Below are 25,460 nucleotides of genomic sequence, written 5' to 3'. Positions count from 1 at the left end.
CTATATACACACAGAGAGAAACAGCAGACCATATCAATTGACGATCCTTTATTTATTTACACCCAGTAGCTTAATGCATTAAGAGTTGGTACTAAAAATATGTAGAATAAGTATGGAGAAGTCTATTGAGGGGCTCAATGAACACTTTTTACTAAAGCTACTGACTGCTGGAGAACATCACCAGCTGTTGTCCACACTTACCTTGGTGAGCTGGTCCTGGAAATGACCAAACGCCCAAAGAATTCTCAAAGACCAAATACCCAGGCAGGACATGTTCACCTGAATGTAGTTTGAGCTGTAGTTCAAACTGATGTGCAAGGGGCACTGACAGAGCATTTTATGAAGGAGAAGGTGACATGGAGGCAAACAGTGCCACAGTCCACAGCATGGTCCCACTGTCAGACAGGGGGTGTTTCTGAGGCTGCTATGGCTCAGATCTCTGCAAGGTCCCAGTGGTTACTAGAGACCTCAGAAGAAACCAGCTGGCTAGAAACCAGCCTCAGCTGGGGAAGAGTGCTGTAACCACAAGTAATGTGCCAGACTCGTCTAAGGCAGCTGCAAGCCACATACCATCCCCGCCCTCCACACACACCCCTGTCCCCCCAGCTCGCTCCCACCAAGCTCCTCCCTCTGCTGCAACAGCTTATTTACAGCTGGGAGGTGACACTGATGGCACTGGGGACAGCAGGCAGAAAGGACATCAGCTGCATGGACACAGGCAGACCTGCTGGGGAAGCAGTGCTGGCGCTGAAGAGAACTGCCATGGCCACTGGCATCTCCTGCATCCTTGCTTAAAACAATTTTACTGCATTCCTCCCTCTATCCACACCAAGAGATCTGAAGTTCTCACTGAGAAGCAGGGCTGGCATTTTGAAAACTGCTCAGCATTTTCAGTGATCAGTGAGGTTGGTGGGGTTAGAACAAGGGTGGGTGAGTTTGGAAGATACTAGACAGAAAGGCTTTGAAGTGTCTGAGTGTGAAGTCTCCAGAACACAACAGCACCACCCATGAAAGCGCTCCAAAACACACAGTCACAACTTTTTCCAATACTACTGTCCAAGAGTATGACAGGGAAATGTTGCTGAAGGTTCAGATATCCTGCTAAAATAGTTTATTTGTAAGCAGATCAAACGTTAGATCATTCAGAAATCTCCAGAAAACAACACACATTTTAGCAATGTCTTAAAAATAAACAAAATTTTGAGATCAGAAGGATGTCACCTATGCAAACCTGCTGAAGGCAGATTCACAGTGAGGTGGGGTTTCTTAGAGGCTTGTCCAGTCACACCCCTTTGTCCAGTTTCTCAGGACAACCTGTTCCAGTTGCTTGACCCAGTGAAGGCTTTTCCCCTCATACCTCAGTACATGTTTCTCATATTGCATCTTTTCCTCTCAGTCTGCATCCCTCAGAAGATTTTATTTCCATTTGCTCTGCAACTTCACCTTTTTAGGGTGAAAAGATACCATTAGATTCCCCATTAGACTTTTTTTCCCAGCCTCCCTAGCAGGTCTCTGCTAGGTCCTCTGCATCTGTGAACATCTCTACATCTCTCCTGTGTTGAGGTAGTGTGGGAGGAAAAAGCACACAGAGTTCCAAACAGCTAAGCTCTTTCTAGGGCATCCACCCATTATACACTCTGCCTTTACTGCAACAACGGTACAATGCCGACTCATGTCCATGTTCAATTAAACCACATAATACTTCCTACTACATCACACTATTTTCCTGACATCATTCCACATAAAAACCTTCAGAAATTAAGAAAAATACAATACATAATGTTTCTAGGTTAACATGGTAACAATGGGAGTCAGATTGGCTCCAATTCAAAATAAGGAGTTTCTTGAATAAACTTTCTGAGTTCTCTGTTTGTTATAGTTTAAACAGGGAGGACACACAACATGCAGAAGTGTTACATTATTTTGTTCTTCCATCATAATTTTTTCAGGAACTCAAAAGTCAGTGTTAGAAAAGGGAAGTTTAAGGGCATGTGAAAAGGCATATTTTGCAAGAAAGTCAAAGGCTGTCATGGATCTAAATAAAGCCCGGAGAGGACTTTTGAAGAGAGCATCATCTCACACTTACCCTGGAAATCAAAAGGAAGGCTTTGCCACTAGACTGTCAGAACACTGCTGAGCTCTCAGCTCACATCTAATTCCTGCTCTGAGTGCGGAGGCAGCTATAAAAGCCAACAAAACAGTCAGCATCATCAGGAAGGATGCTTAAAGACAGCATAATTTTGACTACATAACATTTGATGCATTCATGTATTCAGTAATATTTAGTTCTGGTCTCCACATCTCAAAAGGAGTCAGAGAAAGTGCAGGGTAGGGTAACCAAAATCAAGGAGAAGGCAGAGAGGTATCTTGAGATGAAAGACCAGAAAGGCCACTCATCTTTCATGTCCAAGACCCTGCAGTAGGGAGATGTGATGGCTGAGGGGTATACAACTGAATTTTAAAATATCATGGAAGTCATGGACAAATGCAATGGAAATTCACTGTTTACTGTGATGTACGACAGGTCCATAGCGGGACTGTAAAAAGGTTGTGAGAAACCTTCTGAAAATTTGAATTAAACAGCTGCAGATGCCGTAAGAGTCCAAAGGGAAGGCAGTATAGAAAGCAGGCAGGTTTACACACTGCCACATTCAGTCACCACCCTGGATCATCAGTCTCAACCAGAGAGGATTTTCATATTCCCCTGTTTTGTGTGGAATTAAATGACCTTTCATTCCACTTCCATTACCTACAAAACAGTTATGAGCTTCCACTTAGCCAATTCTTCGACTGAAGCATAACACTTCTGAAAGAAATTTGTTTGTTCTGCTGCCATCAGAACTGACTTATCCTTTATTACATTTAGCCTCATTATAACTGCTATGCACAATTTGCATTATAATGCATTTATCTGTAGTTCCCGTCTATGCACTAAATATATTCCATATTTGCTGGCCTGGAAAAAAATATTTCATAAAACGGAAATTATATACAAACACACAAGCACACTCATTGACACCATACCCCCAATACCTATGCACAGAGGATAAATAAAATGGAAAGTATTTGTTGTGGGTTAACCCTGGCAAGCAGCTCAGCATGACACAGCTGCTCACTCCTTCCTCCTTATCCCTGGACACAAATCTAAAACACAGCAATCATATGGGATGCTATGAACAAAACTAACTTAATTTCAGCATTTTATGGACATTAAAATAATAGAAGAGGAACTAGCGGGGTTTAAGTGCATGGTCATTTCTCCACAGATAAATGAGACCAGGATTTTCCATATACTGTCTGGAACAAAAGCAAAGTCAAACCACAAACAGAGAACTACTTCAGTCACTATGTAAACCACAATGCCATAGTTAGGAACGTCTAGGGCTTCCTCTCTCTTTTATGAATTATGACACACACCTCCTTTTAAAAGAAAAAAAAAAATAATCCCATATAAAAATTCAGAAGAATTTTTAATCAGTGCTCCTCACTGATTACAAGTTTGGCTCAGGCAAAAGTAGTCATACAATAACAGCTAAACGGGAAGGCATGTGTATAAAAAAAAAGATAAAGCACAAGAACCTTCCTAAAGTGGCAAAACAAGATGGTCTGAAAATTATTTTGAAAGCTTTGAAAGAGATAGTAACAGCAAAGTGAAGAAAGGGCTCAGACGAAGTGAGCACAACATGCATCTGAATACTGCACTTCTAGGATGTTCAGAAACGAGGGGAGAAAAGCAAAACCTATGAATTCTCTCACATCTGAAGACAAATAACAAAACCAACAAAACCTCATTACATCTTTATAAAAAGGACACATAATACAGAAAAAAGTTTTTTTTCACAGACCATTATTTTTTTCCCATAGGGTTGGACCTAGGATTCCCTGCCGGCTTTCTAGATCAAGTTTGGTGCATTCTTCTTTATTTTTTGAATGTTTTTTTCACTCCTTAGGGAAATATGTATGAGTAACTGCAATGGGTGTTTCCGAAACAGTGACGTGATATAAATAAAGTCACTACCTGACTTGCAAATTAAAAAAAGGGGGTTAGTCATTGTCATTTTACTTCACAAATTAGGTGCCTTATTGCAGAAGATGGGAATGCAGTTGAAGGTATAGAAAACATAACTGTTTCCTTTTGAAAACATGCCTATAAATTATACAAAGTAAAAGGAAAGCCTGTGAGAGGTCTTAGTAAGGCTGAAAGATCAGTCATCTGGTGGAGGGCTGGAGTTGTAGCTGGCAATAAAACTGCCAATGTGAAAGTTGCATAATCTGCTTTTCTTCAGTAACTAGTTCAAGACTGGCAACTGCCTAAGACTCTCTATTAAATAATGTCTGAAAAAACCCTGATTTTAGAAAAGTGGATTTGCTTCAGAATTTTCTTTTGAGAACTTCAGAATAAATAAAATAAGCAATGATTCCCTCAACACAGTTTTCTGACTCCCAAAGGGCTCCATCCCATAAGACTTCACACCTCCCGCCCCTGCCATGGTAGCCTCCATTCAAGCAAGCAGAAATTATACCTACTACAGCTGGTCCTGCAAATGGGCAAATGGAAAAACACCCAGCTTCTCAAACAAGGATAAAGATCAACAGCACTTCTGCTGTCACTTAAAAAAAATAAAAATAAAGCCTTTTCAATCACTAAGTTTTAAGCTCCACACGCAGCATTGCTTCTAAACCATATTTTGCTAAACCTCCCATCAAACAACTTTGTCATAAAACGACCCTGCTGACTCAAATTAAGTCTGAAGTTGGACTAGGAGAGTTCTTTTGTCAGATATGAGCAATGACATTCAAGCCATCTGGCTTGAAAGGGCCATTTGCTGTCACAGTGCCTGGGCAAAACAGCCTCTGTCCTGCTATGACTCCTCTCAGTATATTTCAGAGGCACTTCGAAGTGATGGAATGCATACTTACATGCTCAGTAGCTCCTACAGTGACTATTAAAGCTTGTAGAAAATTAGGATAGATCATTCATGAGAACTCCAGAAACACAGAGATAAGTACTATTTGACACTAAGTTAAAGAAAACTTTTGAAGTTTAAAAATGCATGTTTGTAAAACGAACAGATTGCTAAATCCCTCCACTGCATGCTTTGTGCAACCCAAGTCAGAAACCATGCTGTTGATGGTGTTTGTCACCAGCAGTTTCAGAAAAATATAATTCTCTAAGTTATATTTTTCTGTTCACAACTGCCCTCAATTTGGACATATACTGACAATACAAAAGTCCATTACGCAGTGAGTGCTACCTCTCCATTGCAGATTTCTGCCCCCTTAAATATCCTAGGAGAAACAGCTTAAAAACTTAAACAAGACCAATTCATATCTACCATCCCGGAAGAAATTTTGGTACACAGAACTACCACGACTATACAGCTTTGTACCACAAACACATTGCTGTGGTGGCATCTCCGAAGAGCAAGTAATCTAATCCTACAAGACAACAACCACATCCTGTTACTTTTTGGAGTCTTCAGCATGAACTTGGTCAGAAGCCACTTATGAATCACAAAGACCAAACAAATAAAAAGTAATTTTATTATATAAACAAGGAAGCATTACACTATATGCATATTTACATATCTATATATATATATATATCTACTCACTAAAAAATACATAACACTGAAGTGCAAATAAGGTGCAAGGGCCAGAAACAGCTTTAGAGAAATGAGTATTGAGCAGTACTTTTACACTGATGTGTTTTGTACTCCCACCTATATCTGAGAAATGGCAAATAAAACATTGTGGGTGGGTTTTTATTTCTTCTTTTTTTAAAAAATTTAATTTAAAAGAAAAGCAGGGCAACTTCCTCCTTCACCTATTTCCTAGATTTCACAGCATCTATCCAGCTGATTGACATGCGATACACTACTCATTGCCCTCCACCATCCTTAATCCAACTTGTTATTTTTCTTTTAGTAGCTTTTTGAGAGGAAACAGTTTTGCCAGGAAGAGATACCTGTAATAGAATTGCTAGTCATCAGCATTGAGAGAAATGCCTTTCCCACTCACTCCTTATGTCCTCTGTGATAAGGCAGAAGCAGAACAGGACAATCTCTAGCACATATACCTTCTGCAGTACAGAAGTTACTGAGTTTTCAGTAGATATCAGCAGACCACAGCCATCAATATTGACACAGAGAGAACAGTAAAGTAGCAGTACTTCTGAAACCCCAGATAATCAGTGCTAGCCAAAGCAAAACAACGTAGTGGGGAGTAAGATCAACAACTTTATTCTACTTTATAGCTGACATTTCTGAGATAGGAGAGCACTGCTTGTGGAAAAGTGGCATGTCCAAAAATAAGAAGGGCACATAGTAAAGGAGAGGAACTGTTTGTAGAGATGTGAATTTGGTAACAGCTCAATGTTCTGCTGTAATGAAGGAGTTTGACAGAATTTAGCATTCAAGTTCCAATTGCATTAATCTACATGAGCCTCTGTACCACGGATTCCTATTAATGGATAAAAACAACCTCTTGTTATCTAGTAATGAGTCTAAAAACTAACAATATTCATTAACATCTGAGGTCATCTCTGCTGGTGTCCGAACCTGTGAGTTCAAGAAAGACACTGTGGAAGATAAGGCTTAGTTCATCAACTTTATTTCATTTTTCAAATTATTGCTCCAAGAGTTCCCAGGGCAAAAAGACCCACTAGCTCTTCCTGTCCTCTTGGATATCGTCTATTTTGTCATGGTAGAAGCAGTCATCTAGGACAGTGACTCCAGGCTAGTGCTGCACACTGCCATGGTCTGCAGCCAGCACTTCACAAGGTCACTCACAAGGCACAGGAACTGGTATTAAGCTATGGAAGCCCTCACATAACAAATCCATAACATGGAAGAAGGAAGAATACTTATTTTCAGTTGAAAGAACCTGATTCCCTGGTTATTTGCCTAACAGAAGGAACATAATCAATCCCGAGATTCACCTGTTTACTTGCAGAATATCTTGTTTAAAGACATACCCAAATTTGGATGTCAGTATGATAACCATCAAAGCATCCCATTTAAATGAAATTGTTCTGTTGTGACATTATCTTTCACTTGCAAGGGGAGCTAACGATACTTCTGTCATCCTCTTTGGCTTTGCTGTGTATGTATCATTTAAAACCCATGCAAAGTAATGCAATCCTGCCACAACTGCTCTTTTAACTTGCACTGCTTTACCCCCTGTCCTTGCTCCTCTCTCCATCTTCCAATGACACTGCTCTCCCAGAACTTACTGCTGGATATGTCTCTCTTGGAGTCTGGATCTTCCACAAATTGTCACATTCATGTGCTTCTGGTCCAGACTGGGCAAGTTCCTTTGCTTTGGGAAGCTCAGATACCTCCACTGAAAGCAGAGACTACCCAGAGAACTGGCCGGAGTGCTTGAGCTAGATTCAGTCTCATACAAGTGCTACCACTGGTCACCCAAAACTTGCAAACCTCACTCTCTCACCTTCAGGGAGATTTAAGAGTACAGGAAATGACAGACAGAACATGGCCTGTACCTTACCTATGTTACAGGATGCCTCCTTAGGAGAGGTGCAGTACTCCTCGAAATCCTGTGCGACAAGCAGTTTCACAATTAGACTCTGCCTGACTGAAAGCAAGTAAAAATAAAGACACTGAGTGCCTCAGAACAAATTACTGTAAAAAATAGCAGTCCTAATGTCCTCATTTTCACTAGCACTCAGTGCTTGGGGAATATTGAACCAGCTCTTAAACCTACCAATCTCCTTCCTGATTGCTTGAGGTACAACTCCTACTCAGCTTTTACACATCCCATCCTGCCATTCCTGGCCCTGTCACACTACCCCTGGTCCCATCTGTAGTTCAACAGCCACAGTGTGTTAAAGAAGCCCTGACAGAGATCCATTTCACTCAAAGCCCCCACTTATGCCCAAGAACTTTGCAGAGCAATCACAGACTTATAGAATGGTTTGGGTTGAAAGAGGACCTTGAAAACCACCTAGTTCCAGCCCCCTGCCATGGGCAGGGGCACTTTCCACTAGAGCAGGTTGCCTGGAACTACATCTATCCCTTGAATACCATCCAGGGATGGGGTGTCCACAACTTCCCTGGACACCCTGTTCCAGTGTCTCACCACTTTCACAGGAAAGACTTTTTTCCTAATATCTGGTCTAAACCTACTCTCTTTGTACCTCTCATTGTACCTCTCTGTGTGGCTATGGAGAATATGATATAATCTGGATAGTAATTAATGAGATCTAAAATAGAAAGTCTAAGATAAACACCTAAATAAACTAATATCAAAGAAATCTGTCCTTGATTTTATAACTTAAGGCTAGTTTTGAAGCAAGCAAAATAGTCTCTTATCATTAAGATTACAATCACTTCCAAGTAAAAAAAAATATTCTTAAACTAAATTGTAAATGAAGCTGCTGCATTACCTAAGGGGATGTATTTCAGTCTCTCCCATGCTCCAGAAATAAAAACATGTTGGCACTAGTAACCTGTGCAATAAAAAGAACACAAAACTGTATCTGCAGCTGCTTGCTGCAGAATAACAGAAAAGTTGTGATAGTAGCCTTGATAAGACAGAAGTATGATCCAAAGCTTTTAAATCCTTTCCTTACAAACAACACTCTAAAGATGACAGAAAAACTTTAAACTCAGAATAGCAATAATTTATTACAAGTTTATTACAACTAGACCATTCAACATTTTCAGCAGAAGAAAGCTGAAGTAATCTTAGAAACACAGAATGGACTGGGTTGGAAGGAACTTGAAAAATCTCTCAGTTCCACCCCCACTGCCATAGGCACCTTCGACTAGACCAGGTTGCACAAAGCCCCATCCAACCTGGCCTTGATCGAGTAGGACAGAACATAAAGAAGCATAAGAGCAAGTATCTCCCTACACACTGCATCTTTTCAGGTGTGGTTTTGCTCCTTGCTAATTAAATGTCTTTTTTGTTGCTTCCAAGTGCAATTTGTCTGGTCCCCAAGGAACCAGAGACCACAAGAGACCTGCCTGCACTGATCCTGGCTCTCTTCTTGACACAAACTGAGGCAACACAAATACTGTACATCACACAAGGTAAGTCAGTTGAGGTTAAACACTTAAGACTGATCTAATAAACCACCAGCTGATCCAGTGACTGTAGAACAGTCTGCCACCAACAGCTTTTTAAACACCCATAGCCTTCCCTCTTTCCCTGCCCAACAGATAAATACATTTCTACATACTGCAGCCTACATTGTCATTAGCATGTATTTAGCATGGCAGTTCAACTATGAACTTCTGTAGAGTATCACCCACATTAATTCATTCTTAAACAGAGACTGCAGTGACTCAGAGCTCCAAGCCAAGAAAAAAGCACCTGTTAATTATATTTACCCTCAAATACACCATATGGGTTACTACACCATAGATGAGACACCACAAAAATTAAAAAAAAAACCCCAAACTAATTTGTATGCCAGTTGACTAATTTCATGCTAAATGCAGCCATTTGACATTTTATTGTGTTTCAGTTGTTCAGAACGCTGTTATGATAACAGCCAAGTCCCATGAAGAGGCTGAAGAGAAGGAGAGCACCAGGCCCTGGGGTACAGATCTTCTACTGCAGCACCAGGAAGAAAATCTGTTCCAGGTAAGCAAAGTCATCAGACTCTGACACGTCTTTCCAAGATAATGTCTAGTTTCTTGTTTAGTCTTGAGAACAGAGACACTAAGGATCCAATCAATTTTAGGTTTCATTCTTTTCCTGGTGCCACTCACGACATCAAGTTTCAGGAGATGTCAAGTTGCATCTATGCACAGAAAGGCCAACACTTATTGCCTAGAAAGTTAAACCTTTTTGTCACTTAAAAAAACGCAATGAAAATAATTATTTTTCAGCTCCTCAACTTGGAGGGTGCCTTGCTGCACAAAAGGATCAGCAAGATGACTTGCTCCTGAAGCTGATGGGCCAGCAGCTGTAGGTATCACAGGAGGAGTAAAGCAGCACAAGCACAAGGCATTTCCAAAAAACAAGTGCATGAAACTGGCTTCTAGGGACACAGCCAACTCCAGAACAATGTTCAAGCAGATGAAGGCTATGGGAAATCTCCAAATACTCAGAATTCTGGTGGTTCTAATCCGTATCATCATTGCTCATTTCTGTAAACATTTACTGCTCCATACTTAGTTCAAATGCCACCTTCCGTTCTCCTTTTCATTTCTCTCAAATTTTCAGTTTTGTTTACCATGTTCTGATGAGGATGATGCCATTGCTTACCCTATTTGAGAAGGGTAGAAGGTGATAGCAAGAAATATTTCCAGCTCTTGCTTCCAGGCAAAAGATAAATATCAGGAAATCTCTTTGAAAACTGGACTGCAGAAATGATGGCACAAAATGAAGGATGTTTTTATCTTCTCTCCCTCTCTAAGTGATTAGGAGTACCACATTTGCCCAGGGCTATGTGGCTTGAAGCAATACAACCAGATTTTGACAACAGTGTTTAATCAGAAGCATACTTAAGCTGTAGCAAATTGCTTTACAATACTTTGAATAACTAACACCTTTTCAACCTATGATGCAAGAGAAAAAAGGGAAACATATCATAATTAGAACCTGTCCACAACTTTTCTTTTTTAGAGGGATTTTATGAATGCTTAACTGGAAAAATTACGAGTATTAAGAACAAAATGGACAATAGCACCATCTCTATGCTGAGCTGACTGTAAGATGTGAAAAGGCCTCCAGATTTCAAGTCTTCATGACTCCTGGAGTATTTCTTACCCTCTTCATTAAAAAAATGAAGAGGGAAAGAATTAAATTTTTTTATTGTCTTTGCACTGCAATGAGAGGTTAGCAAAAGAGGACTTTTTTTTAGAAATGCAAATATGCAACCTTACTGATTAATAAAAATTAAGAGGAAAAATAGCCTGAATACCTGAAAATAGTGTTGTATTGATGTCTTAGCCACATAGTACGTGCTGATCCATATAGTCCGACTCTTTCTACAGTATTGTTCTACTGATGCCACACGTATACACTGTCACATGTTTGACAATTCCTGCAGTTTTTGCAACCAAATGGAAGAAAGACAAAGCAGACATGAGAATGGAATAGTTTGCAGCAACACTGCCACAGTCCAGAAGACCAACACCTCTGTCACTTGGATGTTTTCTCTGGTGATTTCTCATTTCACTCCTGCATTCTGTGATCCTCAGCTGCACCACCTCGTCTGCCCTGCCCTGCAGCTGGTCTCAGCCAGTACCACACTCACACTCAGGGCTTTGCTACAATTGCCAAGAACTTTATTCCACAGCCCTCAGTAGTCCAGCAATAACAAACATCTCTTTCCCATCCCAAAAACCTCCTTCATCCTTTTTTCCTGGGAAGCTGTGCCCCCCAAGATGAAAAGGCTTAAAACACAGCATCACTCAAGAGCTTCAATACAAGATTTGTTCTCATCACTACATTTCAACATTAAATGAAGCTTGTGACCTTTCTAGTTGAGTCATTGTTCCTTCCACGTTCTGTTTCACTCTAGGAACATCCTTCATTTTATGCATATGTTTCAATGAGATCTTAAAAATAGAACTCATGTTTATTTATATGGATGTTGGGAATTTTTAAGAATTTCCAAGATGTCCTCTGTCCAGCTTCATTTCATTCCAAAAAATTATTCTCCTTTTTTCTGTGTAGCACTATTACACAGTGGATTAGGAAGTAGCAAGGCTTTTTATTTTACCAGGACCAAGCCCATTTTATGAATATTCTCTATAAACTGAAAAAAGAAATAGAAAAAACGGTTTCTTTTGGACTGAAACAATAAAAATTTAAGTAACTCAGTTTCAAGCTGTAGAGATAAGCATGTAAAAACAAGCTATGCTGGCTTTGGCTGAGGTAGAATTAATTTTCTTCCCAGTGGCTGGTATGGGGCTGTGTTTTGGATTTGTGCTGAACACAGGGATGATAATGTGGAGATGTTTTTGTTATTGCCGAGCAGGAGATGCACAGAGCCAAGGCCTTTTCTGCTTTTCAGTCTGCCACCCTGGGGAGAAGACAGGATGACTGGGAGGTTGGGAGGTTGGGAGGGGACACAGCCAGGACAGGTGACCCAAACTCCTTTTTGCTTTGCTTGTGTGCTCAGCTTTTGCTTTCCCTATTAAACTGTTTTCATCTCAGCACATGAGTTTTCTCACTTTTACCAATCCAATTCTCCCCCTGATCCCACTGGTGGGGGAGTGGGGGAGCAGCTGCCTGGGGCTGAGCTGCTCACTGGGCTTAAACCACAACACGAACATTCCCTTGAATTAAAAGAGTTACAATATATAATCTATAACTTTACTATAGATAAAATCCAACTTCTATTATTTTTCAGAAAAAGCCTCAGAAAGAAACAAGAACTACCATCAATCATCATGTTCTAAGTAGCTGAGGCCAACTTTTCTGGCTCTCCAGGCATCAGCAATGAACACTGCACTGGTTCAAGCCTGCAGAGGAACTTCATTCTTCTTTCTCAGTCATCTGGGACAGATGGATATTCAAAAATCATGCATTTCTTTTATATAACTCAGCAAGTAAATGACATTTACAATATAATAAATCCATCACTAATAGACACGCATGATCAAAGGATGCACTTTTCTGTGCTATATCTTGTCTGCCTCAATTTTTAAAGACAGATATGCCAATCTCATTTCATATTTCTTGCTCTTAAGGAGCAAACCGCATGACTAGATTTTGATTTACCTTGAAATACTGTAACCATTCTTAAACTTTACCACAGTCTACTTCTGTCTTTTTTTTAAAATTGCTTTTTAGAATTTGATCAGCTCTACCATTTTTAAAGCTTCTTCAATGAAACAGTCAGCTAAATCCAAAAACTGCATTGTATGCAAATTATACATACAGTCTAAAACCCACTTCTGCAAGATTCATCTGAAGTCCTTTAAGATCTCCAAAATTCAGAGTATGTAATTACCTTGTGCACGGCTTGACTAGACAAGAGAAGGGAAATAACTTGTGACCAATTGTGTTTTCTGCGATTTGATCTCATCTTTCCTTGGCCCTTCATTCCTGGTCTTTCCTACATAGGAGAATGTGTGTAGTGTTTGCCAATAAATTAGTTATAGACTACTGAGCCATTGAGGTAAGAGAAGTTCTTATCTGCACCAAATACTTAAAAAACCCCCCAAAAATCAACACAGCACATCCATTTGAAGCATAAAAAGAAAAAAAAAAGCCTGCAGCAACACTAAACTAATAAAAAACCAATATATTGAACTGACAAATCAATCTTGGTAAATAGACTGCTCTTTCTGTGACACATACAGCTAGTGATATTGTTTGTTTTGCTGTGAGGTAAACATGATGAATATAAAAATCTATCTTATAGCTTTGCTTTAGAAGCCACATAATGTGTTAGTACAGCTGGGGTATCTGCATCTTTTAGATAGCTAGCAAGAATGCTATAATATAATCCACAAACTTCCTAAATGGGCTCCACTAAACCAGCCTGTGCTTCCAGCTTTGCACATTTCTCTGCACTTGCCATGCAGTGTTTTTATTTGGAGCGTGGAAGCCACTGTGGGCACCTTGAGACCATGGGGCCAATCAGAAAGGCGGCCACGCTGCACCTGAATGTCACATAATGCACTCCCCTGATATTTACTGTGTCAGTGCAGGTGATCCGCCGTGGTGCCACCATATAAACTTGAAGCTGTATGAGGCTAATGATCAAAACATTACTCTCCAAGTCAACACTGTGAACTGACATCCCACTGCCTTCCCCTAACATGCCACCAAGGATTAACTTCTAGCCCTGAACATCTCCTGAGGGATCTCCTTACATAAGGGAGGTTCAGAGATGCAGACTTTTAACATGATCTTTGTGCTTCTAGCTGAGGTACACTATGGCTGGCATTTCTGACCATATATCTGGGGAAGATGCAAGTGAACAGCATTCTCCCATCTGCACTGACTCCTCAGCAATAGGACTGTAGCATTCCACTGTTCACCCATCAATGGGGGGTACAGCACACACAAAGAAAGATGCATGAGGATCCTTCTTGCTCAGAAAACATGGAAGTCAGCTTTCTCAGCACGGTGCCTCTGTCTGCAGGATACTATCACCATCCAACCAGTACAGCAACAGGCATTTCTCTGCAGCAACTCAATCTTTCCAACAAATGTTCACTTCTTGTTAACAGTTTTGTTATGAAATCTGAAGTTCTGGCAATTCAGACTCTCCATGTAAATACTGAGAATGGAATATTGGCTAAAAATTGATCTCAAAATGACAGTGAGCCTTTCCTCAGGGTATAATCACCCCAGTAATGCTGTTTCCATCTGGAGGGACTTCCACAAGCCCTAGGCATGTGCATTACTTGTGGGTTTCAAACACAGCTGCTAATAACTGCATTTATGAAAACTGTGCCCTTCATTTACTGCATCTTACATAGAAGAGAAACTACAAAGTCTACTTATGATCTATCCAGTTCATTAAATGGGTGTTTGAATGGAACACAGTTCACTGAATCACGACCTTTACGTGCTAGCCTTGCACTTTAACTTCTAACAAAGACAATTTTGTTAAAGCCTGTCAGAAAACTCAATCCAAAAGCTTTCTGCAGTCCCTGGGAAAGAGAGTCTGTTGTCTCTAACACAGGAAAATCTGGCCTGTAGCTGGAAAATGAAGAGCCAGTAAGGCAGCTCATACTTTAGTCTGACTGGGGAGTGAGACAATGCCTCCCAGGAGGAGGAACTGCAAAAGAAGAAAATTGTCAGTATTTCAATCTCCAGTATAGGAGAGAAGCTACATACCTCAGGCATCAAATACCACAGAAGGATGAACTGGCAAATGTACCAGGACAGGACAGTAAACAGTACAGAATTGTTTACTGTACATCAAAACAGAATCAGCAAAAGAAACCAAAATCTACAAGGATTTTGATACTCTAATCAAAATACACACACACACACAAATCCACTGTTTTGCTACTGTTCAATGAACTGCAAAATTATATAGAAATTTATTATAGAAATATTATATAGATTGTATAGTATATAGAAAATGGTAAAGGAAAAGCAATATAAAAGAGCTTCTTCTTTAAGACACCCTACATTCCCATGGTTGTCAACCATGCCAGTATTACTGCTGTCAATAATCAGTCACCTTTTGGGACAACATGCTTTCTTCTGAGAAGTTTTTACACACAAATGACAACAGCACAACATAAAAGGTATATGCCCTGTTTAAGACTGTCATATGCAAGTTATCCAAATCAACATTTTCTCAGTACATTACTTTATTGTCCGATACAGACTTGGACAAATATTGTAAGTTAAGACAGAAAAAAACAGACTGATTCACTATCATACTAAGTATTTTCAGTAAATGATATAAATAAAGTAAACCAAAAAAACAATGCAAAAATTCCAGCACAACCTGGAACTTTTCACTTTTTAATTCACTTCAATTAAAAAAATAACAGCTTAAAAATAAAGTGCCAGGCACCTTTCCATTTTAAATAATTTCAACAGAACATGAACACTTTAAGTCTATGCATTAGCTGTTCCTTCAGACATAGTGTTTTACCTGTATATAGCATATTTTTCTTCTGTTTAGTATAGCACTTCCAGTTCTGTAATTCCTGACAGTATGGCAACTGCAGATTTGTAAGGGATGTCAGATTTATGTAAGATGTGGCAAAGGAAAAAAAACAAAACACTTGCCCATTCTTCCTACAGAGTGAAGAGGCTCAAAGCTAACTTTTCCATTTGATTTAAAAAGCAAAGTTTGGAAGTCTTCTGAATGTCAACACTGATATATTACAGGGATGTTTATCTTCCCATCACTGCAGATATACAGCAAAACCTGAAGGGGATATTTTCCATCTCTGCTGCAATGAGAACTGTGGAACAGCAGAAATATGAATTACAAGATGCACCTAGTTCTTGCAGACGATTTATGAAAACTGTGGTTTTTAGCTGCTGCAGATGAGCTGCCTTTTAATTTTTGTTTTTTGCTAATTTGTTTTGGATTTAAACCTCTGTCTGATACCTGCTAGATATTTCAGACTGATGCTATGGAGTGGGATGGCTACATTTTTGCAGTCAGTTTACTTCCACACCAGGCATGTTTGTCCTGTCTGTGTGCCAACGTGAGCACCTTTACACCCTTTGCATGCTGAGCTGGATCAAGGACTCCCCACAGACAGCAAGCAGCATGAGCACGCCAAAGGAATTTGGCATCCATTAGCAGGGCAAACAGCAGCGCTGAGCTAGCTCAGAACAGGAGTGGGGCAGGGGGAAGCTGCTGGGAGCGAGGAGTAGCTGCAAACCAGAGCGCCTGGGAGGAGCAAACACAGAGAGCAGTGCTGCCTGCCCAGCTGCCCACAGCCACCACCTGTGCACAGGCACACGGGGCTCCGGGGCTGCCCGTCCTCAGAGCCCTCTCAGCACCCCTGAGGGACACCAGGGACAACACTGCAGAATGGCAGGACAGCAGCTGCCTGACTTGGCAGGGTTGGTACCTCTAAAACAAGACTACACAACTCACCCACAACACTGCACTGAGTCCAGAGGAGGGCCAGAGGGATGGATGGAGCATCCCTCCTATGAAGGCAAGCTGAGACACTTGGGGTGGGTCAGCCTGGAAAGGAGAAGGCCTTGGGATGGCCTTAGAGCAGCCTTCCAGCACCTAAAGGTGCCTACAGGAGACAGGGAGAGGGACTTGTTACAAGGACAAGGGAATGGCTTCAGACTGAGGGAGGGCCAATTTAAATTAGATACGGGGAATTAATTCTTTACTGCAAGGGTGGTGAGGAACTGGAACAGGTTGCCCAGAGAAGCTGTGGATACCCCATCCCTGGAAGAGTTGAAGGCCACGTTGGATGGGGCTTGGAGCAAACTGGTCCTGTGGAAGGTGTCCCATCTCATGGCAGATGATTTTTAAAATCACTTCCATTCCAAACCATTCTATGGTCCTTGTGAACAAAACAAACACCAACAAACCTTCCCCACCAAGTTCTCTTAAACATTTCTTGTCTTTTGGAGGAGACCCACTTGCTGTGCTGAGAAAGCAGAGGCACTAAAGGCAGCACGCTTATGTCCCTAATGCATTTAGGGTCAGATACTCATAGTGTATTAAGAGCATCAGAAAAAAACCCAGCAGAATTGAGTGATTTATTGAGCCACCACACCCAAATCCTGTATCAGAAATAATCCAACTGGAAATAATGCAAGTAGGTGAAGCCCACAACAGTAAAACAGATTGAGTGGTCTGGGTGAGGGGTGCCCTTCCTCTCTCCCAGGGATTCCTCTGGTATTAATGGTAAGACAGGAACACTGTTATGCTCTACACAACAAAGTATGTTTCTATTAAGTATTCTTAGTGATATGAATCTCCCTTTCTTCTTTCAAGCCAAATCTACACACATAGGATTATTTTATCTCTTACTAGAGAATTAAGGAGAGAGCTGCATGTTCTTAAATTCATGGAGGAGAGGGAAGATGTGCATAACCAGCAGTTGCCCTCCACTAGGAGAGGGCACTTCTCACTTTTCAGGAACTCTCTGAGCCTCAATAGAGTTTTCATTAAAATATATATACAGAACTGGTGGCTTTTCACAGCATGGTGATTTGAACACATATTTCTAGGTGTCCAAAATTACCCTTTCCTTAGAAAGTGCACCCAAATGTCAGGCAGAACTCCCTTCCATGTACTTTCCCACTCTTATATCCACTCTTTTATGCCACTACACTAGAAAAGAAAGGGTATGAGGAAATGTGTCAGCCTAGTGCTGGTACGTCTTCAGTCTGCAAACAAAATAAGTTAAGGAACCAAAACTTTAAAATAAAGATATTAAGGTAAAGGAACATCATGGAGGTTAACATGCACTGGGATAAAATCAGCACCAGTTATAAAACATTTGAGTTGCCAAAACTGGTCTTTTTCATGTAGTTTAAAGTTTCTTTGAATACTACAGACCATACAGTATAAAAGTACTTAAGGAACATTAAGAAGTGACAGAAATAATAAATACATGTAGGGCAGAAAATGGACTTCCTACAGGAAAGCTGTTGGGTTTGGTGTTAGGCTATGAATAGATCTACTAAATATACACTGCTGAAAAGTTTCCACATGTAATGCCAAAGTGACTTACAGAATATCAGAAATTTTAACTTCCTCATCAGTAATACTCGGCTTTAAAATAAATGCCTATGCATTTAGGAAATATATAAAAATATGATGCCCTGCAATAAAGAAATTTCAGCTTGGAGAATAAAACAAGGGAAAAAAACCAAACAATTATTTCTGACATGCAAAAGCATTCTCATCAATGAACATGTTAAGGCATCAGAGTCAAGATTATCTTTTTAAGCTAATAAATATATTTTTAAAGAGTATGTTTAAAGCTAAAAATTCTAATGAATTCTGCCTGCAACATTATGCCTTTGGTAACATTAAGTAGCACATTATGGTTGCTAGATAAATTATAGATAAAAGTTCTGTCTGTTTCTTAGAAATTAACAGCTGTGAAGCCATTCTTGAAAAATTATGATTGCTGGGATTAGATTGCAAACAGTATTTTGACAAGTTATCAGCACAGAATAAATTCTTGCAAATATCATACAAGATAAAACCTGTTCAAAAACTTGTTCAATCTCCTTTACGGGAGTAACTTTACAGCCCCTCCTTTGCAGCAATGCTAACTGGCCAAGTCTATCAGTAAAAAACTTTGGTGCTTAATGTTTAAGGCTGTGAAGTCTTCTTTAATCATAGACATGAATTGTAGAATTTAAATTTTAAAATGAAAACTTACTTTTCACATAAAACCCTTAGCATGTGACAAACCCATTGAAAATATATTGCCCAAAGTCAAGAGGAGAAGTCTGACCATTTATCTTGCTTCCTTTCTTCCAGATATCCATGTCACTTTAATAATACCTTACTGCAATGCAAAAAAATTCTTAAACTGTTGAACAGGGGTCAAGAGTAAGCCTAATTAACCCCTCAAATTCCCACAAAGAATGAATGATGAAAAAAAACAGTATGAGCAGGAAGAAAAGAAACAGAGTAAAATGAGGTATTCATCCTTTAGCTGAGAATGAGATTGGAATAAGAACATGAATTAATCAAGATATAAACAAGATCAATGCATCTCACTACACTAACACAGACTTGTGCTGGCTGCAGTCAATCTGTGATCACCATCAAGGCTCTTGTAAGGATCCAACCATACCTTTGTCACCTGATGCAAACATGCAGGATTATTTTATAAAGTTTATTTTAAAGAAGAAAACCACATCCTTGTTTCCAGTAAATATAGATGTTAAGAACTGAGCACCAGTGTCTCACACACCTCACTGCGAGTTGAGCAGCCTCTCTGCTCTCGGCTTAAGAGCAAAATCATAACTGGGCACCTGTGGTTACCTGCAGTCCCTGTGTGCATCTCACCACACACATACACACCAGTCAGCTTCGATTTAGAAATTATGCACCCCTGGGAAATATTACCAAAACAAATGCCTCCCAAAGAGGCACAAGGCATCTCTCAACCACAAGATCTAGGCATATGAGAATCAGAGAAAAGGGGACATAGGACAGATGAAGTGTGCTCAAGGACAACAGATTTCAAAGAATTCTAATTATTTTTAAAGTAGGCCAACCCCCAGGACATATCCATCTCATCCAGAAAAATTAATCCAGCCTGCTCCCTGCCATCCTCTTTTCCCAAGGCCCCTCAGGCATACACAAAGATTAAAAGCTACATGAACTATCCTGGCAGTCTGCTCCCTTTTATCACAACAGCTTGACAACTCCCCTGTCATCACCAGTCTTGGTAGAAGATAATAATGGGAGCAAAACTTGTTAACTCCCTGAGAGGTGACTGATGTGCCTATTCATGCAAAAGGTAAGCCTCCTCTCCAAGACAGAAACTCTGCATCTTGCAGAGATTTCTCCTCCACTGTTTCTCTACACAAAATAATGGTGATGACTTTGACACTTTGCACACCTACTCACTGCTCTGTCAACGAGCACTCAAGGGTCTCATCATCCACTGCCAAAGCTGGCCCAGAGTAAACATTCGCCCCAAGCTTGGCATCAAAGTCTTGTCCCAGGCTAGATCCCAACCTCATGGATAGCTGCTCTCACTGAGGATGGTTTTCAGATGATTTGAAGGATGACACTATGGCTAGAACTGCTTAAAGAGCTTCACAGCCTCACTGTCAGGTTAACTTTTCTTGGCCTTTCTTAGCCCAAACTTTCCTGTAGTGTTTACATAAATAAAAAAATAAGCAAGTATTTAAGTAAACACAATGAGGGACAGAAGACTCACCAACATCACACATATGCATCCAAGGAGCTAATTCAAAGTCTTACTTCAGACACCCAGGGCTGGAATACCTCTACAGAGAGTACTCCAGAATACTACTTTACTAACTTGGTTAATCTCATGCTGTAGGAGTACCTTACTTACATTGACTGAAATATCAAAATTTGGAGCTGAAGATCTCCAGACAACTATCCAAAAGTCAGCAGGAGATTCTTACCACTCACCAACAAGAGCTGAGGCACAGGAAACCCATGAAGCATTGTTCTGCATTTGAGGGCTCTTGGCTAAGAACTCTGTGATTAGAAGTGAGTGATACATTTCCTATGGCTAGAATCTCATATTCCATCAACAGAAGCAAACAACAAAACCCCACCTACTGCACCTTTCTATCTCTGCTGTTTACTGAGACACTGTTCTCATGCTGTCGCTACTGCAGGTCTTGGCTCTGTACAGGCAGAACATACTGCAGAGAGGGGAGGGAAATAAGGGTGGAAAACATGGAAGGGGTGAGAAAAAACCAATATATTTCATAGCTGTGGTTTAAAGCTTCTCATAGACTTTGAAATGTTAGAATAACACTGTGGGAGATGGAATAGCAGAGCCAGAGCAGGGGAAGCAGTCCAATAAAAGCAATATATTATAAGCCTTGAAGAGCTGACTTCAAGGCCTCATTTAACTGAGAGTGTAGCAAAACTTGCTTCAAGACTAAAGCGTGCAGAGAACAATTAATTTCCTCTGAAAACCCCATTATCTTAATGCTTTCTTTCTTGATCCTCTTTCCTCAATTGCAAAAAAATGGAACTTTTTTAAGAGGTAGCTTGGTTACTTTTTAAAGGTTTTGCTTCAAAACATTATTACAGATGAGATTTTCTACAGCAAATTTAAAATGGTAAATAATTCTCTGCCATAGATAGAATTCTTAATAAAGAACTCAAAAGAAAGACAATGCCTCAAAATCTCAAAACCATGAAGGCAGGAACTGAGAAATAAAATGGGATGCTATGCTTTGGCCCTTTGTTCATTTATTAATGCTTAAAAAGAAAATGTTTTACTGCAGGTTAAAACCAACGCAAATTTTAATCCCCAAACTGTAGCAAAAATGCTTGAATATGAAAAAGACTATATTTGATTTAATCAAAAATATTGTATTTTTTTCTAAAACACAGTATTTCAAATAATACCTTTCTGCCTTATTAAAAACATCAACTCAAGTCAGAACAGTTCTTGCTGAGAACTGCTGCCAATTTCTTAAAAGACAACAAAAATAAGTACGAAACTTTGTGGGCTGAGCACCATCTGCTCATGCTGTAATTTCATTAACAATTATATTTTGAGACTGTCACCTGTAAAGCAAGTTTTCCACATGTACACTGGTATACTTTTTACCTTTTACCTTCCTTCAATTCTCTCCTGCTGCTCAGAGGTTCACACATCAGTGCTGACTGCTGCTATGTGCAACTGAACATTCACCAGGGAAGTCAAACGAAAATACATTGTAGCCTAGGAAAGCAAGAGCAATACTAAAAAACGTTACCACATTCAAGGATTAGAAAAAGGGATTCAAGAAAACACTGTAAGAGAAACTTAAAATAAGTACAGCCCACCATACAGCAGCAAGCAATTAGTTTATTGTAATAGAGAGAAAAAATAAAAGAGTAATTTGTTCCCTTGTAAAGAGGCATGCTTATGCAGGGAGAAACAGGCTTAATTCCTGATTAATACAATTCTTTTTAAAGCATCATCTCTTAATTACAAAAGTAGTAATTTTTGTTTCTGTAATCATGTCTGTATGCAGCCTGGTAAGAAAATTATTTTATATCCACATGGGAAATACATGGATTTTCAGAAAATAGGAATTTTGTGCTATAAAATGCACCTGGAAGGAAAGCAGCAATCTATTTCACAAACAGCTTACATTGTTTTGGGTTTTTTCAAATTTAAGAACTGCCAATTCAAATGATATTCCAATGCATAAGCAAACATTTCAAAATTATATGATCCCAAGCAAGGGGAACACAACAAGGATGCTTGTTTGAAAAACAAAGGTAGAATACAAGTATCAGCTTTCTCCTCCATATCTTTGTACAGCTATTAACACCAAAATACTTCTTCCACAAAAGCACATATCTTCCCCACAAGCTCCTTCACAGAGGAGGAGGAGGCTATAATTAAACTGGTAAATCCTAATCTGCCATAAAGCACAATCTTAAACTGTTTCAGTTTACAGAAACCCACTGAGTTTAATTTTTTCTCCTACAACCTGTATGAAGTGAAAAGCCAGAAAAGCCCCAAATCCAAGCCTAAACAGTAGCACAGGTTGTGAGGACATGCATGCTGCTGGCAGCTGGGTACTCCCCTTTGCTGGGGACATCCTCCTTCCTCATCACACTGCCTGAGCACTGCACTCAGTACTGGGGGGAACCTCACTCAGCAAAACTGTGTCTAACCTGATGCACTGTGAGGCAGAGGTGCACTGCTAAAGTCCGATTCAGGCAAGATAAATTCCCTTTGATTCACAAAAATATCAAAGAAAACTGATGGAGGAGACAGCCTTTTGACCAGCATGAGCTCTACTTCAACTCTACTGGAGTTGAAGCTGACCAGAACTGCAGGGACAATAAAAGGATTTCTTTAAAATACATTGTCAAAAGGCAATGCAGAAATGACATCAGCCTGTTCCAGGAGGAGGATGGTGACCTCACAGCCAGGGATACTGACAAGGTGGAGATGTTTAATGCTTTCTTTGTCTCTGTCTTCAACACTGATGATGGACTACCCTGGTTGTGAAAACACGAAACTGCCAGTTGACCCTGAAGATCTGAGGAATCTGCTGCTCCACCTGGATCCATATAAATTTATGGAGCCTGATGGGATTTATCCAAGAATGTCATCACAAAGCCTCTCTGGGTGATTTTTGAAAGGCCTTGGGAATCTGTAGATAACCCAGCTGACTAGAAGTTGGTTAACAATGTTCCAATTTTCAAAAAGACAAAGAAGGAGGACCCTAGAAACACAGGCCCCAGGCCTGTCAGTCTCATTTCAGTGACTGGTAAAGTTGTGGAGATTATTCTGGGAGGTATTGAAAAATGCCTGAAAGACAACAGAGCCATTGCTCACAGCCAGCATGACTTCATGAGGGGAAGCCCTGCTTACCAAATCTGATTTCCTTTTATGACAAGGTAACCCAAGTAGCTGATTAAGGGAAGCCAGTCAATGTAGTATTTTAGGATTTTACTAAAGCTTTTGATACCATCTCAGCATCCATCTGGACAAAACATCCATCACACAGCTGGAAAGCACCAGTGGTGACAGGACCTGAGGGAATGGCCTGATGCTGTGTCAGGGAGGTTTAGGCTGCCTATCAGGAAGAGGTTCTTCACCCAGAGGGTGGCTGGGCACTGGAACAGCTCCCCAGAGGAGTGGTCACAGCACCAAGCCTGACAGCTCAAGAAGAGTTTGGACAACGCTCTCGGGCACATGGTGTGACTTTCAGGGATAGTGCTGTGCAGGGCTGGGACGTGGACCTGATCATCCTTGTGTGCCCCTTCCAACTCAGAATACTCTGTGAAGAATCACAGAGTATGTTGCTAATTCTAACGTTGCTAATTTTAAACTAATCGTCCAGAGCAGACATTTGTTTGCCATACTTACAGAGTAAATCTAGTAATTAAATGCAACTGTTGCCAGACTTAAAGTCCTCTCAGATTATATGGCCTAGTTACTGTAAAAAGCATCCTCCCAGCCCCCCACCCAAGGTAGAAGTCAAACCTATTAATGTAATAGCTTATCCTGCCCTACTTCCACTTGGCAGTCTCTCGTAATGCTGATTTAATATCTGACAAAAATAGGACAAAGACGCTGTCATTTTTGATTAGAGAATGTCAGCTCAACACAAGCAATTTTACCTCTGCTGAGCTTGGGTTAGGGAAGGTGAATGCTGCTTGGCCATGTGGAGAAAAATCTAGGTATCTACTTCTGGATAATGCTGTCCTCCTGATGACCCAATGGTCTTTTGCAATAATGAAATTTACTAGCATCAGAATTTCTCCTACTTCAGCTTAGCCATCCATATTCACTAGCTTTAAAACTGAGAGTTAACAATTACCTAGAATTTCATTTAAAAGAGGAATTTATTACATGTTATTTTCAATGCCTCACTACTCGGCCCCTAAGCAGCACAAATTACCTCCCAAAACCACAAATTACAGACCACCCAATCGATGGTGTTGATCCCAATTTCCACTCACAGTTTATTCATTAGGTACTGCAACAGATGAATAGTTTTACCTGTGTGATCCCCAAAACAGATACAACTGCTACGTTTTTTGTTGCATGATCTTACCTAAGTGTGCAGAGTCACCTTTCATCCTATGCTGAGGATGCTGCCAAATGTTCCTTGGACACCCTAGATCACTCTTCTCCTGCAATGGGATTCTTGAAAAGCAAATGACAGTCTTAGCTTATGATCTTTGATTTTTCAGCTGTTCAGTTCTTTTACATTACTCACAAATGGTAACACCTGGGGCTAAAACAGGACAAAAGGAATCTTGTCACATACATAAAAATGGTGCAAACCTGCCCTTTGAAGAGGAAGAGACATATACATAATTAACAGTCTTGAGATAATGAGTTCTTTACCTAACTTAATACAATGGTTTTTGAATGACAAGAGAATTCAAGAAATTTTTAATATAATTTATATATGCATACTAAATTGTAGGCATCATATAGGCTTTCTTTTTTTCCCAATTTCTTCATATTATTTGCTCTGTGGTCATTGATTCTGCAATGTAACTGGAAGCACTTGTCAAAGTATTTCCCTTTTAATATGACAGGGATTGGGGTTTTTATACTCTCCCAAGGGTCATAGATTTTTACAAGCTTTTTCAAAGCAGATTTAGATAAAAACACGTATTTTAAAAAATTCATTTAATATCTCAAAGCATTTTGCCTATTACTTTTGCTAGCAATACAAATACTGTCAGAAGTGATGGTTACTTTCTACAACAGCAATACTTTGGCTATAGCAAGCTCACTACCTCACTGTGCACAGTCTTCAAGCCAAACTTGTTGAGCATGAAAAGTTTGCTAATGTGTTAATTTCTGGTAAATGTCACACAAGAAGTGGTGACTTATTACAGCTCTGATTGCAGAAGGCAGTGT

The 25,460-nt window shown here is 40.0% G+C and overlaps 1 protein-coding gene and 1 long non-coding RNA gene across 6 annotated transcripts in view; both read right to left on the bottom strand.

Moving 5' to 3' along the window:
• GALNT7 (polypeptide N-acetylgalactosaminyltransferase 7) overlaps window positions 1-25,460 on the bottom strand; it is a 91,812-nt gene that overhangs the window by 39,516 nt on the left and 26,836 nt on the right. Inside the window, exon 1 of one of the 5 annotated variants that reach the window (XM_064417702.1) lies at window positions 16,517-16,582. The exons of the other annotated variants lie outside the window; for them this stretch is intronic. Within the exon in view, the coding sequence (XP_064273772.1) occupies window positions 16,517-16,567 (51 nt within the window). The 5' untranslated portion in view covers window positions 16,568-16,582. Of the gene's footprint in view, window positions 1-16,516; window positions 16,583-25,460 lie in introns of those variants that run through there. 5 annotated transcript variants of the gene reach the window in all.
• On the bottom strand, window positions 19-16,188 carry LOC135299163 (uncharacterized). Its single transcript, XR_010361208.1, has 3 exons — window positions 8,408-16,188; window positions 7,510-7,596; window positions 19-1,443 (listed from the first exon to the last, which is right to left on the bottom strand). It is a non-coding gene; the product is annotated as an uncharacterized LOC135299163 (long non-coding RNA).

Source organism: Passer domesticus, chromosome 4 (genome assembly GCF_036417665.1).
Source record: "Passer domesticus isolate bPasDom1 chromosome 4, bPasDom1.hap1, whole genome shotgun sequence".
Classification (NCBI taxonomy): domain Eukaryota; kingdom Metazoa; phylum Chordata; class Aves; order Passeriformes; family Passeridae; genus Passer; species Passer domesticus.
This window is presented reverse-complemented; position numbering and strand designations above follow the sequence as displayed.